Below are 14110 nucleotides of genomic sequence, written 5' to 3'. Positions count from 1 at the left end.
AGAGGAAGATGGAGAATCAAATAGGGGCGCCACCCCGCAACCTCACTTACTCGCTACCTACCACTTGGTCCGCTCCGTGTTCATAGGTTCCAGGTCCAAGTCCAAGCGGCGACGTCCTCCGACACCTCCGCGCTAAAGGATATCCTCTTGGGGTGGCTGGGTCGCGTCCGGATCTGCTGGATGATGGGGTTGGCCAACTCTTCGGGACAGCAGCAGCAACCCAGCGCGGGGTAAAGCAAGTCACGCAATTTGGCGTCGAGGACAAAGGCTTCCCCGACGGTACATTTCTTCCGAACCCAGCCACCCAGGCGCCGGAGAGACTCAAGGGAAGTCTTCTTAGAGGACTTGCGTCCGCCTGGAAGAGAAAGGCAATTAGGGCTAAGAAACTGAATATAAACCACGAATACAATATAGGCACTAAATAGACCGAAAGAGACGTAAGGAACGGGAAGCGATATCTTACCGACTCGTCCTGGATACTAGAGCACAGAGCGAAGCAGACCTCACAGACATCGGGTGCCAAACAATAAGGTCATCCAGCCGACCGCACAGCCAGCGTGGGTCCGGCACACCACGTGCCCATAGGGTTGTTGGAGGAAGCGGCGCACCCGGCTCCTCACAACGAACAGTCTGTAAGTGTAAAAAGTATATGAACCTACCGCTCTAAGCAACCTAAAGCCGGTAGGCCAGGGTATTTCGACCTACTGCCGGAATACTCCGGCGGAGAGAAAAACCCTCGTCAGAGACGGGCCACCAAGCCATAAATTAAACAGAGTGGTAGGCAAGTTACTTCCCAGGTCACGGAATACTCCAGCGAACGGAAGAACTGAGTCAACAGGGCCCTACCACAAAGGTTGCCAGCAATTAAGACGGGCGGAACCCCAGGGCAGGACACCGGACCGTAAAATAAAACATATAATACCAATGAATATATATGTAGTGGCGGAGTGAAAGCTCACTCTGCCAGAGGATAAATATATATATATAAAATATAAGTGATGGCAACGTATTAGGTAACAAGGAAAGAATCGTTATCCAGAGACCGGCATCTCTCACCCCGGGCGAACCTCCCGCCAGAGAAACTATAGGTGGGTGAGGCAACCCGTCATCGCAAGGCCAAGAATAATATAAGCCGGAGCAGGCGCTAATCAACCCAACTAAAGCAAATCAAACGGAGAGAGGTCGAGAATAAAAGAAAGAATGTTCGAAACCCGCTCGATCCTAGGAGAGTAGGTAAACGAAACATCAAAACAAGCTCAGTGCTACCGGGGACTTGCTCTGGGAGGGAACGAATCACTCCACCAGGAAAGTCCCCAACTCGGAGAAAACGCCATCTAGCGTCACCCGCACGAGAATAGGCAAGAGCTGGCCTGAGATGGGGAGGGGAGGGAGGGTTGGTGGGGTAGGGATGAGGAGTAGGCTAAGTCAGGAGAAAACAGGAGGCAAGGGAAAATGCTTCACCCGCTCGACTGCAATCACACAATCCACGCCAAGTAAAATAATACTAGCGATGGCAGGACAAGCCTACCCCCGAGGAAAAAAGGGATAGCGACCAAGGTCTCAACACGCCGACTCCTGCCTAGACAAAGCCTAGGTCAACGCCCGTGCCTAGGCATAGCCTAGGCTAACGGAGGGGACAAGGGAAGGGTGGGAAGGAAATAACAGGGGAGAGAAATTTCTGTGCCGGGTACAACCAGGGCCGAAAGAAAGGGGGTAAGGCTAAAATAGCCTAGAGGAGACACACCAACTAACTCTACCCCTTCGAAAAGAAGGGGGAGGACAAAGGGGTCTCACTCTGCCACCCAAATAACGGCCCATGGGAGAAACAGCAACAAAAACTCCCTCAACCTGAGGATCCACCCCACACCTAACCTACGAGGAGGGTGGGAGGTCAAGGAAGCAAATACGAGCCTATCAGTATGAAAGGCAAGGGGAGAGACCCACACAACAAATACCCAATAAAAAAACATCACAAATATACATAATATACATAACCCAAGAATAATGTGCATGTGTGAAGTGCGTAGCCTAGCTCCGAGGAGCGGCCAGACAATTGAGCTGATGCTACCCCGAATGTTCAAGGCAACAAAATACGTATAGCACCAGCACAACTAAATGATAATAATAATAGTAAATAAGTAAGACCAACATGGGAACCCATCCCGGAGGGAGAATCCTAAGCGGGAAATGACGGGAACCCTATAGAGGGAACCCGCCATAAGGGTCAGTATACAAAAACGAAACACCGATAAAACACCCGCCCAGGAAACACCGCCAGGATGAGATCCAGGGGAAAAAGATAAGTAATATAACGACAAGGAGACAGCCCAAACAGAATAAACTGGAAGGGTAATCTCACGGTCGACATGGCTGGCTGGGGGACGCCGTGGCGTCATAACAACAATCCCATATAATATGAAAATATGGACTGATGCAGCCACACTTATCATAAAAATCCCACAATAAGATGGTACTTAACTTAGAGATGTTAAAGCTGCTTGAAGACATGCTGGAAATGCAGAAACAGCCAAAAAATCAAAAGCACGAAAATTCTCAGTGATGATGATCACGTGCTATAAAATGGAATGAGTGTAGGTGGCGCTGGTGTCGCTGGCCTGGCGGGCGCATGAGCGTGGGGGCTGGAAACGCTCACTGCTCTTTCGGGGGTTTGACATGGGGATGTCTGGTCGAGTGTGGCTCTGTGGTTGTGATCCTTTCACTCACCCTTGGTTATACCGACGTCTCCATTGTGGAAGACGCTCGATCTGGGGGTAGTAACCCCAGCATTCCTGAAAGCTCTTTTTTCTCTGGTATATCTAGCATTTTATACCTAGAAATTCGTGTTAGTATGGAATTTCACCGGCTGACACGGGTTGGACTCAGAAATATATATATATATATATATATATATATATATATATATATATATATATATATATATATATATATATATATATATATATATATATATATATATATATATATATATATATATATATATATATATATATATATATATATATATATATACACACACACACACTTACACACTGTACATTGTGGTGATGGGGACATTGAGTTCTTGATATGGTAAAAATGGATAAACAAGGGACTACTATACTTAAGAGAATGGCAGTTTCCCCCCACTCTTCACCTGTAATCATCTGACATCTGACTGGACGCCACCAAATTCCTGCATCTCAGTTACATTTTAAAATACTAAATAGATTACCCAGATACAATCTTGACCATTCCTATAACAGAGTAATATTCAAATTCATGCAACCAATCACAGATAATCCATTACAATGCCAGAGGTCTACAATTTCATGACCCACTAAGTATAAAGCAAGATAACAATGGACACCACTAAAGTGGTGAAAGCTTACAGAGTTCTCCAGCAGCCTACATTAAGTAAAAGATATACTGACTTCAAAAGAGCAACAAGATATGATTTAATTTTGCAGACACTGACCTCTTTGAGAGTGTAGGGAGGATCCAAAACTAACCAGCCCTGGCCAACACTTTGTAGCATCCCTTCACTCACAGTTGCATTGCTTTATGACTTTTACTTTTCATCCATATTCATTATTCTCTTCCCAACTAGCCGTTCCACTTCTTCAACTTTACCTTACTGTGACTCACTTTTCATCTAAGAATATATATACAGACTTGCCTTATATATAAAGGCTAAAATGGGTCTCAACTGATCTCATTCAATTATTCTGCAGTTACAATAATGATAATACTCCCTAGCTACAATAAAATGTTATTATAAGATATCCAATAACTTCTTGTTCTGACAGAGTTGAAAGCAGTTAGTTATTGAAATCTTATCCACTTTGAGTAATTAAAAAGAACCTCCAATGAGCAAAGAAAGGAGACTATCCTCTTCCTGATATTGGAACAATAAATAACCTCTACCATCAACTTGATCTTTTCAACTGTGAAAAAGATATCCCCAAGACTCTTAGGTATCTACAAGCCTAGGAATTAGCAAACACAGCTCTAGGGAATTGTGCATTCTTGGCCCCATGCTCCTTACTGCTCTCCATAGTCAAGGTTCACAGTCTACATTTCCTAGTCACCTTGGGTACAACAAACATCCTTGTAATTTTTCTCTGATCCTGTTTTGATAGCTCTCAAGATCTATCCCAGACAACAATAAATGGGGTGATATATAAATAAATGGGTGATATATACAAGTGATGGTGATATACACAGATAGTTTTTTTATTTTTCTTCCCAGAGAATATAAAACACCAAAAGGTTAAGTTATAAAACTCCTGTAGTGTCCTGCCTTCCATAACAGTAGAACTGACCTGATCTCCATCTTACTGAACATGCACTCCATCAGTTAAGAGGACTTCAAAATCTTTTGTTTAGCTTTTGACAGCACACATTTTGCTGACTCCAAGACATCCATATTGAAGAATGCCCCTGCTGAAGGTGAACCATATTAGGTTCTGAGTATCTGTATTGAACAGCTGTGATACTATAAGCAATATCATGATATTTTGTTGTTTCAAAGAGGTGTTTATTCCAATGGCTATCACAGTTAACTGCTGAGGATGATCCTACAGGCCTGATGCACTATTTTTTTTATTGCAACACAATGATAGCAGTCTAACAAAAGCTTCCAAAAATTGATTCTGCAAGTATTCTAATCAACCTCAACCAAGTGTCCAGGTTGTCAAGCTCTTGTGCAGATGAGGGAATTGGGCTGTTCACTGCCTCCTTTCCCTTGTGATAACTTAATGCCACAGTTTTACAATACTCAGTTTCCTTCAAGCTATATTTGCTGACATTTCAAAGCTTGTCATCAATCACCCTTTTCATGGGTTCTAACCTTCAGCTTTTTGCAGCTCAGCAACAACCACTTCTCCTCTTCATGAAACCAAAGCCACTATTTCTTTCTTTTAGTTTTTATCTTGTTTTCAAACTATTAAAAGTGAAAGTTAGAGTAAGCCTCACTATGTCTCTCGTTCTGCAAATGACTGCCCTTAAAATGCAACAATGTGGATTTAACGTCTTTTATGTCTAAGTCCTGCAATGCTACCATAATTAAACATAAATAATTTGTTCATGTTTAGTCTACAGACTTGATGTGATTCCCTTCGTGGAGTCAGTCCACTTCTCATACTGCTTTCAGGCATCTTTGGCATGGTCATTACAATACAAGCAGGTGTTTCCCTCGGAACAACTATCACCGCTGCAAAGCACAGCAAGAACACAGCGATCTTCCATTTGAGGTTTGAGGCCATAAATACATCCCAGTAACCCCAGCAAGTTTACTGAACCTTTCATGCAGAAGTTGACTACTGACTAAAATGGTTAGGTCTTTATTACTATTTAACAACAGTTTTACTATCTTGGAACTGCCATTCAGAGATGATTTCTCTGCCTATCAGGTAATAAAAATCTACAAAATAAAATCATATTCAAGCAAACACATTTTGCCTAAGCATGGTTAGATGTAAACCTCGTTAATTCTGGACAGACAACTCAACCTTTTTGTCAGCAATGGGATCAGAAATTATGTCTGGTCTCTCCTGAAAGAAATTACCTGCAAACCTGTTTTCCAGAATGAAATAAGGGTCTTATTTGGTAACCTTACTTGTAAATCAAATCCATTTCGCCAAGCCTGCTCGATAAGTCTTTGTAGCTGTGATATTGAAGGCATCATGTTTGGTCCAGAGAACAATCGAGCATAATAGCCAGTGTGGTGTTGAAGGGAGCTCAACAACATTTGGATATTTCTGTTAATTAGAAAGTACAAAACTTATTATTGAAGACTCTATAATATCTTCAGACGTAATAAAAGATAATAACAATGATAAACTGACCTAATAAAAAGATAATAACAATGATAAACTGACATAGTATAAGATTTTAATATTTCCATTAAACTTTTCCAAACAATTTGTAAAATGTGGGATAGTAATATATTCACAGTAACTGTTCATCCTAACTAAAACATGTAATACAATTGGATATAAAGTCTCCAAGTAATTATCCTTAGCACACACTCTGAATTTGAAAAATTAAAATTTCTTAAAAGTACAGTAATATCCTTTCTTATATACAATCCATTGCTTTAGATAACTTGCATTTTCATGCAAAGCGGTGGTTAACACTTTGTATAGAAAATAAGGCCGAAATGACTCATTCTTGAATAAACGATCAAAATGAAAGCAGGGTAAAGCTGAAGAAGATGGACAGCTAGGTGGGAAGAGACAAAAGGGAACTACAGAAAAGTAATATGCAAGAAGCAATGCAATGTGGCTGATGATGCAGGGGCATTGCAAAAGTATATCCACAGGAAGTTACTGCCTGCACTGTGCCTAGTGCTGTGCAACACACCGCAGATGATACTCAAGTTTTTCTTTTTTATTCTGTATTATTCCATCAGGCCAGTTACATTTCTTTCTGCTTTTACTTTCTATCTATTCTATTTCATCTCTTCCAAATTTGCATGCAAGTTTATAAATGTGAAACTGCAGTCTTATTAGGCTACTTTATTATATTAATAGCTGCAAAGGACCTTCAATACTGTTCGCAGTGTGCTATGTAGATTATATTGTAGGCAATAGCCCCTGTGGGGACCATCAAAGTTGATAGTAACAGCTGCTAAAGAGACTGATCTGAATGATATGTATTCAAGAACAAAATGAAGTAAACACTGGGTAACTTCACACAACTGCCTGGCTGCTCCTATGGTGCCTGCATTAATGTATCAAACCATCTTTGTGTTACTTTATTAATTTAAAACAATTTTTATGTGATGAAAAGTTCCCAAACCTAACATCAATCATCTGACTCAGAAAACAGATTATGAATTAATAACATTGAAGAACATGTTCTTACCTCATATACAGCACACTGACTCATTAAACAAAAAGTCCTCCTGAATAGCTTCTTACTTTGTCCAAGAGGCTTCCTTTAATCAAGAGCTTTAGCTCTTCCAGTGGGACTTGCAGCAATGAAGATGCAAAAACGTACTGATCTGCACTGCATGTCTCATTCATCAGAGCAAAAATGACACTCTTCTTCCAGCTGCTGATGAAATTTGTATGTATGCTAATACAACACAGCCAATGGTGCTGCACTTTACCTTCCTTCTAGTATTTCGATGGTGGCAAAAACTGGAACACTGATTTCTTATGATAAATTGTGAAGTTCAAAACTTATGTAAACAGCACTGTATGACCTTTTCAGCAAAAGACCATTGCTTTGTTGTTATAAAATTACACCAGCCATGTGCTGGTACAGGGTTTTGTTCCTAGAGCAGCCTATAGTTTGAAGACAGGTTAAGGACATACATCCTGACACTACTTATGCTCTATCATGACTGCTGTTACTTTGGTAATTAGAACACAAAGAGACTGGCAGAGATTAATCAGTATATGGGGAACTTGTATCAGTAAAAAGACTTCTGAGAGTACTCAAAGCTCTGCATTCATTGGTCTAAAAAATCCACAGGTATGCTTTTGGAGAAAAGAAAGGTTATGCCTCACCCAAGTCTTCCTTCACTACTTCACATTTGTAAACTGCTAGAGGTATCAAATGCCTAAACTAAAAATGCAGCCCTGCTAATGCTTCTGAGGAGCACCTTTCATCTTCATTACATCAGATATAAAGGGAAAACACTTAACAAAAAAAAAAAAACTGCTGTATGAACATCTGTTCTTTCTAATACATTACAATCACTTGATAGCACCCAGGTCAATGCAACAGCAAGCCTCAGACATTGTTCTGTCTGTGGGTTCTATTACAGTACAACATCAAAAATTCTGAAACTTAGTTAAGGAGGAGGCTCCTTAACACCAAGCAGGGCTTATGATATACATGGTGAGTCTGTTTTTACCATCTCTGAAATTTAGTTGAGGAGGAGGCTCTTTAACACCAATCAGGGCTTAGGACATGTTGGGTGAGTGAGTCTGTTTTTGCTAAGTCCCCTGCCAGGCATAATTTAAAAACCATTATGTTGAGAAACACCCATTTTCTCCCAGTAATAAAGTAACCTCCAAGAATCACCATGGGCATGGGTAATTCTATTTGTTGAGTGTCAATGACTTCCCATTCGTTTAACAATAACTGCAACAACTATGAGCTTGTTGAATTAAACCCTGACAGATATTCAATTAACAGTTTTGATGTAGGAAAAACCTATTTTTGGTGTTGCTGTCAAGTCCTCATGAGTTACCCCATGGTGTGCCAGCCAGCTTCATGGTGACTAGACTAGTATTGAAGAAATATTTTTCCAGCATGGTAATGTAGCCGGCATCGGTCGCAATGAAAACACTATGACATGATAGAGTATAATGGATTCAAAGACATGAGGACATTTTCCCTTATCTTCAGTGAAGCTGAACCCAGTTTTTCCTATGTCAAAAAAATGCAAGAAGTGACTATTGCATGAGCGTCTGCCATCTTGTTTACAAACCAGGGCAGGCAAAAAAGACTAGCTCCACTACTCCCTGCTGGTCAATGTAGATGATCCCTTGCCCAAATCCCATGCCTTTTCGTCAGGAAGTGGGAGGGTTTTGAGGGACTCAACAGCAACTACCAAAAAAAAATAGGTTTTTCCTATATCAAAACCTGCTTTTTTTGATAGCTTAGTCACTTGTTTCATTCTCAAGGAGCTTTGCAAAAAAGAAATTGACTGATGACAAAATGCTTAAGCTTCAAAATTTTAATCCAAAAACCCAAAGAAAAAAAATTTCTGTTCAAGGTCAGGCTGCAAGTTTCAAGGCTCTATTCCTATTCTAAAAACTTTTGGGTTTTGGTAACAAGAAATGAGAAACTAAACAAGAACTTGTATTTTTAGGTGAAGTTCTGTAGTGATACCTAGGTATGCTGGGTGTGGTTGCAGTCTTTTCAAGATCTTTCCCCCCAGCAATAGTAGCATACTCCACCCGTTATGAAGACCCTGGTTTTCTGCTGTAGAGCCTATGAGGTCGGGGACTAACCCTACCACCTACTGATATGCATTGTAGACGAATTTGTTTGAGCTCATGGCAGTAATGTTTTAAGAACACTGTCTCCTGATGCCCACCCTGTGCTTTGGAGACTTTTGAAAGAGACATTTCTGAAGAAGGCCAACGGACGCACTTACTTTCCTAATAGCATGTGACCTAGGAAAGGAGTGTGGTTTGCCTCTTTCAATCAGGACACTAAAAATTATTCTTAGCCCTGGTAGAGAGAGTGGTTTATTTGTGCTTAGGTGTAGGGAAAATAGGACCTCCTGGGATGTTTGCCAGGACCAGGTAAACCTTATGATGAACTGGGCATAATGTTTGGTCTACTAAATTGAGTTTTCTTTGTAAGAATAGATTCTTCTAAAGGATCCTCATTCTGGCCAGAATGATGGGCCAGGGGACAATAATAATGATTATCAGCAGTTTGTGTGGATATATCATTTCCGCCTAAAGAGCCCAGTTCACTATCTGGCCTCCTGATGCTAATGCAACTCGTGGAAGATCGCCCTTTGTAGCCTGGGAGTTGCTGTTGTACTGGGTCTGCTAAGGAGAGGTAGATAGAAGTCTAAGTACCTTGTCAGGGACCAAGAAATTGGGAGTCTGAGCCGGTCTTTGTAGAGCAAAAGACCACAGAAGGGAACAACTTCCCCTACGCTGAAGTCAACCCAATCCATAAAGCAAGGGTTCACGCACTGCCTTGTATGCCATGACTTTTGAAACCACAAAATGTTTCTTCAGAGAGATATATCATAAAATATAAAAGTGCTTCTATAGAAATCTAAACTGGGCTCTCAGTATGGATATAATCTAACCATATCTTCCATATGGACTAGTATTGCCGGATAGATGACGCGTCTGTAATTTTGCACTAGGTACCAGCAATGTTGGGTGAGTGGTTTTCACAGTAGATAATGTTTAAAAATCCATACATGAAGGTCTCAGCCGAGAAAGGAGGATGCTCAAACGATTTCCCTCCTACTTTCTGGGATAGAACAGTGGACAACAGTGGAATTGATCTTTTGCCTGTTATTGAAATGACAGAAACCAATGCCCGTTTGGTCAATTTGGGACTATTAAGTTGTTCCTGAAGGTTAGGAGTTTCTCAAAACCTTTGGAAATCTGGGACAATGGAGGGAAAGATATATCGCCCTCCACTTGTCCCAGTCTTGTAGGAAGGCATCTCTCTGCTACTGCTTGATTGTCCAAGTCTGGAGAGACACATACTGGGAGTTTGTGATTCTCAAGATGTGGCGACCAAGATCCACTTCCAGTTGTGGAAGCATGTTGACCATTGTTTGAAAAGAGGGTTGTCCAACATCCACTCTGTTGAGGCTGTTGTCTTGACAGAGAGTCTGCTATTACGCTGACAGACCCTGTGAGGTGAATTGCAGAGAGGTACCACTTACTTACTTCAGCATCCGGTTGATGGCTAGCATTACCATGTTGAGAGGAGGTGAACTTGAGCCCAATCTCGATGCAGGACACTGCAGTCAAAAGGTCCAGAACCAACAGAATATGTGTCTTTCTCGAGGTTTGAGTCTTTTGAGAGACAAAAAGACAGCCACCAGTTCCAGGAAATTGATATGACACTTCCTCAGAGTAGCTGACCACCTCCCCTGCCACCTGACGATCCTCCCAATGTCCTCCCAACCTGTCAAGAGGCATCAGTGTGTATTGTCACTCTTACAGATGAAGGAGTCAGGTGACCTGTTTCGCAAGATTCCTTCCGGTCCAAGAAGGCTGAAGCATCTCCCCAACTTTCTGATTTCAGAGATCAGTCTCTGCATCTTTTTTCTTGCATGGAGCAGCTAAAATTTGTTCAGGTTTTTCAATTGCACTGAGTATTGAATCTATTACTGATGCAAACTGCAGCAGACCCATCATGTGTTCTAACTACGGTCTGGAAACTCTGGGCTGTGCTAGAACCTTTGGGTTTTTTCCACTCTGTTCTGAGTTTTGATGGGGAGACAACAGGCCCTGAAGAATACCTCAACACAGTCCCAGCCACTGAAAGCGCTTGCTGGGCATGAGAGACAGGATTTTTTCCACTTTATTATAAAACCTTTGACTGGAGTCTGTTGACCACTGCTCTTAGGTTTTTCAAGCACTTCTTCTTGTGGGGCCCCCAGATTGGGTTCAGTCAGCCAGGTAAGTATTAGTTGTATTCCTTCTCTCCTGAGTTCCTGGACAACTACCTTGCTAATTTTGTAAAAATTCTTGGGGCAATGTTTAGTCCAAAGGCATGACTTTGAACCTGTACCTATCTTTCCTATCCAGAACCCAAGAAGGGGAGAAAGGGAGCACTAATAATGATGTGCCAGTAAGTGTCTTTCAGATCTATAGAAACTATCCAAGTCCCTTTGGAATAACTGAACGTACTTTGGGCAACAGTAGTCATCCAAAACTTTTTGGCAAACAATGTACTTATTCAATGCTGATAGGTCGAGGATCACTCTTTGTTCACAGGAATCCTTTTAGAAACACTGAAGAGATGCTTGGTGGCAAACATACGCATGTTTCATGGCACCTTTTAACAGGGCCTCCTGCATGTAATCTTCCAGAGAGGGTTTGGTGCTTGAAAGAACTCCCTTTAAAGGCAGGGGGATGAGACCATTTTCACCCCAGCCAGTTGAGAACAATGCTGTGTCCCCAAGGAGAAGACTTCCATTCCTTATGGTGTCTTTGAAGTCAACCCTCACCAAACAATTCCTATTGTTATCCCCCCCTTCCTCTACCTTTTCCTTTGATAGGCATTTCGCTTTCACTGCTTTTCCTTTCCTCTGTAAGATGGTTTTGACCTTGTGAAAAGGATGTTCCTGCTGGGTGGCTGTTGCTGTCCTTTGGAAGGGTTGTCCCCCTTCTGGACCATCTACCTGTTTATGAGGAAAAGTTCTGGAGGTGACTACAGGCTTATATGACTTTGATCAAAGTGAGCCTTTTTGAATTGGGTAAAGGGAAACTTCAGGGTTTTTGTTTCTGAATTCTCCTTTTCCCAGAAGAGCGTACACTGTGTAATTTGTTACGTGTTTGCTCGTTGACTTGAGTTACAAATAGAATCCTCAAACAGGTCCTTACAGAAGGTTAGACTGTAATAATGAAGTCACATTAGGAAGCAATTTGTTGAACCTTCCAATGTTTCCATTCATGCTTTTAAACGCCAGACTAAAATGTCACAGAGTGCTTCCCATAGGGTCTCATAAGACTTTTAGCCACAACAGCAAAAATTGTCCTGAATCTTCTGGAAGCCTTTGTGGCAAACTTCTAGCAAGGTGGAAAGAGGTTAAGATACCATGGAGAAGAGTCCAAGAACGGAACTTGACGTAAGCTGTCTCTTGCCTTGGAGATTCTCCTCAGGGGTCCCAAATTGCTGAGGCAGAAACATCCAAGGGAGCTTTATCCTTTCAAAAGGGAGTTGAAGTGTTGCCCATTCCTTAGGGAATTTTTCAAACCCGGGAGGACTGTGGTGAATGGTTTTGCCCTGCCATTGACTCTCTTTCTAGTTATTACATAACCTGAGTTTGTCTTCACATGGTTAATTATTTTAAAGGTGGAAGGGACAGAAGGCTGGGGTGGTGAGCAAGTTGGGTTTTATTCATAATGGGAGTATAGATCCACCTACCACCGACCTGGTAAAGGGCATCATCTATAGCTTTTAATGCTGTGTTCCCAACATAAGAGAACTGTTGCCTTTGAGGTTTCTCCATGTCTGGCAAAGGTGGTATCGTTTACCATTCTGTATTAGGGAATGCTGCCCTGTCTCTAAACCCACATGTACAACTTCGATCATGGTTTTTCTCTCATTAATTAGATACTTATCCTCAGCACAGAAAATATACATTGAAGCGTCTCGCCAAGGATCATCAGTATCATCAGGGGAGAATATTGAGCCCTGTTATGTTCTGACTGAAGCTTTATAGTCCGAACTGGCAGTTTTGTTGGCTCCAGTTGGAATTTAACCTTGGACCTTGTTTGGTCAGAGTTTGTTTCACTTTCTTTTTCGACTGCAGGATGTAGCAATGCCACACTTTGGAGTGTACACATCACTGACTTTTGATTTCTTTAATTTCGTTCGAATCATGCAATATGTCCATTATATATTCTGTTCTGTGGCAAGGGCACCTTTGATATTACTCATAATTCCTTTACGGAGCTGATCAACAAAAACAAACTGTATCCCTTTTGGGGGAGCTAGCGTAATCTGACAGCATCCAGAGCTGAACTGTGATTGCCTTGTTACCCAGGGGGCAGAGGTCCTGAGTGAGCATTATACCCCCTCCAAAAAAATGTAGTCATTTCAATTGGGGTTAAATGAATCCCTTGTGTATCCCATTTGGGGGAAGGATCATGATCAGCTTCTGAAATCCTTGCATGGGGGATTGAATTTCTGGAAAGTTTCTCCCATGGTTGAAGGTTGTGTCCCTGAGCCTCCTGTGTTCAGCAAGGTCATTTCGGGTAGTTAAGATAATCACCTAAGAGGAACTTCCTCTGCTTCTGCAGGGTTAACCTGGGAGGTACTGGGGGATCTTCTAAGAAGGGGTTAAATATTTGCTGCTGCAGTTCTGCCTGAAAGATATAATCTCCCCTTGCTGAACCCTAGACCCATCATGCCAGCTTGAAATGAGCTGTTTGCCCCAAAACTTGCCAAAAGCACACTGCAATTTTGCACATATCTGGCAATCAGCAAATCTGTCTTGTTTTTTTACAAGGACTATGCTCATGGCAGGTGGAATGGGCTGTACCCACTGGCAAAAAGCAAACCAAACAATTTGCCACGGAACACTGAGATGAGAGTCCTGCATAATGGTGGCCCTGTAATGAAAAGAACCATGTTGTTTTTAATAAACGACACTTTGTAAGTCTCTGTATCAGTATTACATCTTACAGTAGTAGTAGTACACTTAGTTTAACCAGACCACTGAGCTGATTAACAGCCTCCTAGGGCTGGCCCAAAGGATTAGACTTATTTTACGTGGCTAAGAACCAATTGGTTACCTAGCAACAGGACCTACAGCTTATTGTGGAATCCGAACCACATTAAAACCAAGAAATGAATTTCTATCACCAGAAATAGCCTCCTGATTCTTCAGTGCAACCGGTAAGTTAGTTTGATTACTAGTGTGTAAATGTAA

General features: G+C 41.7%; 1 protein-coding gene across 5 annotated transcripts in view; it reads right to left on the bottom strand.

The window, feature by feature from the left end:
* LOC136831322 (zinc finger-containing ubiquitin peptidase 1-like) overlaps positions 1–14110 on the bottom strand; it is a 308022-nt gene that overhangs the window by 107755 nt on the left and 186157 nt on the right. For all 5 annotated transcript variants that reach the window (XR_010850840.1, XR_010850839.1, XM_067091557.1 and 2 more), the window contains exon 7: positions 5618–5759. Coding sequence is in view for 3 of the 5 variants with exons in the window: in XM_067091557.1 (XP_066947658.1) it covers positions 5618–5759 (142 nt within the window). In the remaining 2 variants the exon portion in view is untranslated. The remainder of the gene's footprint in view (positions 1–5617; positions 5760–14110) is intronic.

This window comes from Macrobrachium rosenbergii, chromosome 48, assembly GCF_040412425.1.
Source record: "Macrobrachium rosenbergii isolate ZJJX-2024 chromosome 48, ASM4041242v1, whole genome shotgun sequence".
NCBI lineage: Eukaryota > Metazoa > Arthropoda > Malacostraca > Decapoda > Palaemonidae > Macrobrachium > Macrobrachium rosenbergii.
This window is presented reverse-complemented; position numbering and strand designations above follow the sequence as displayed.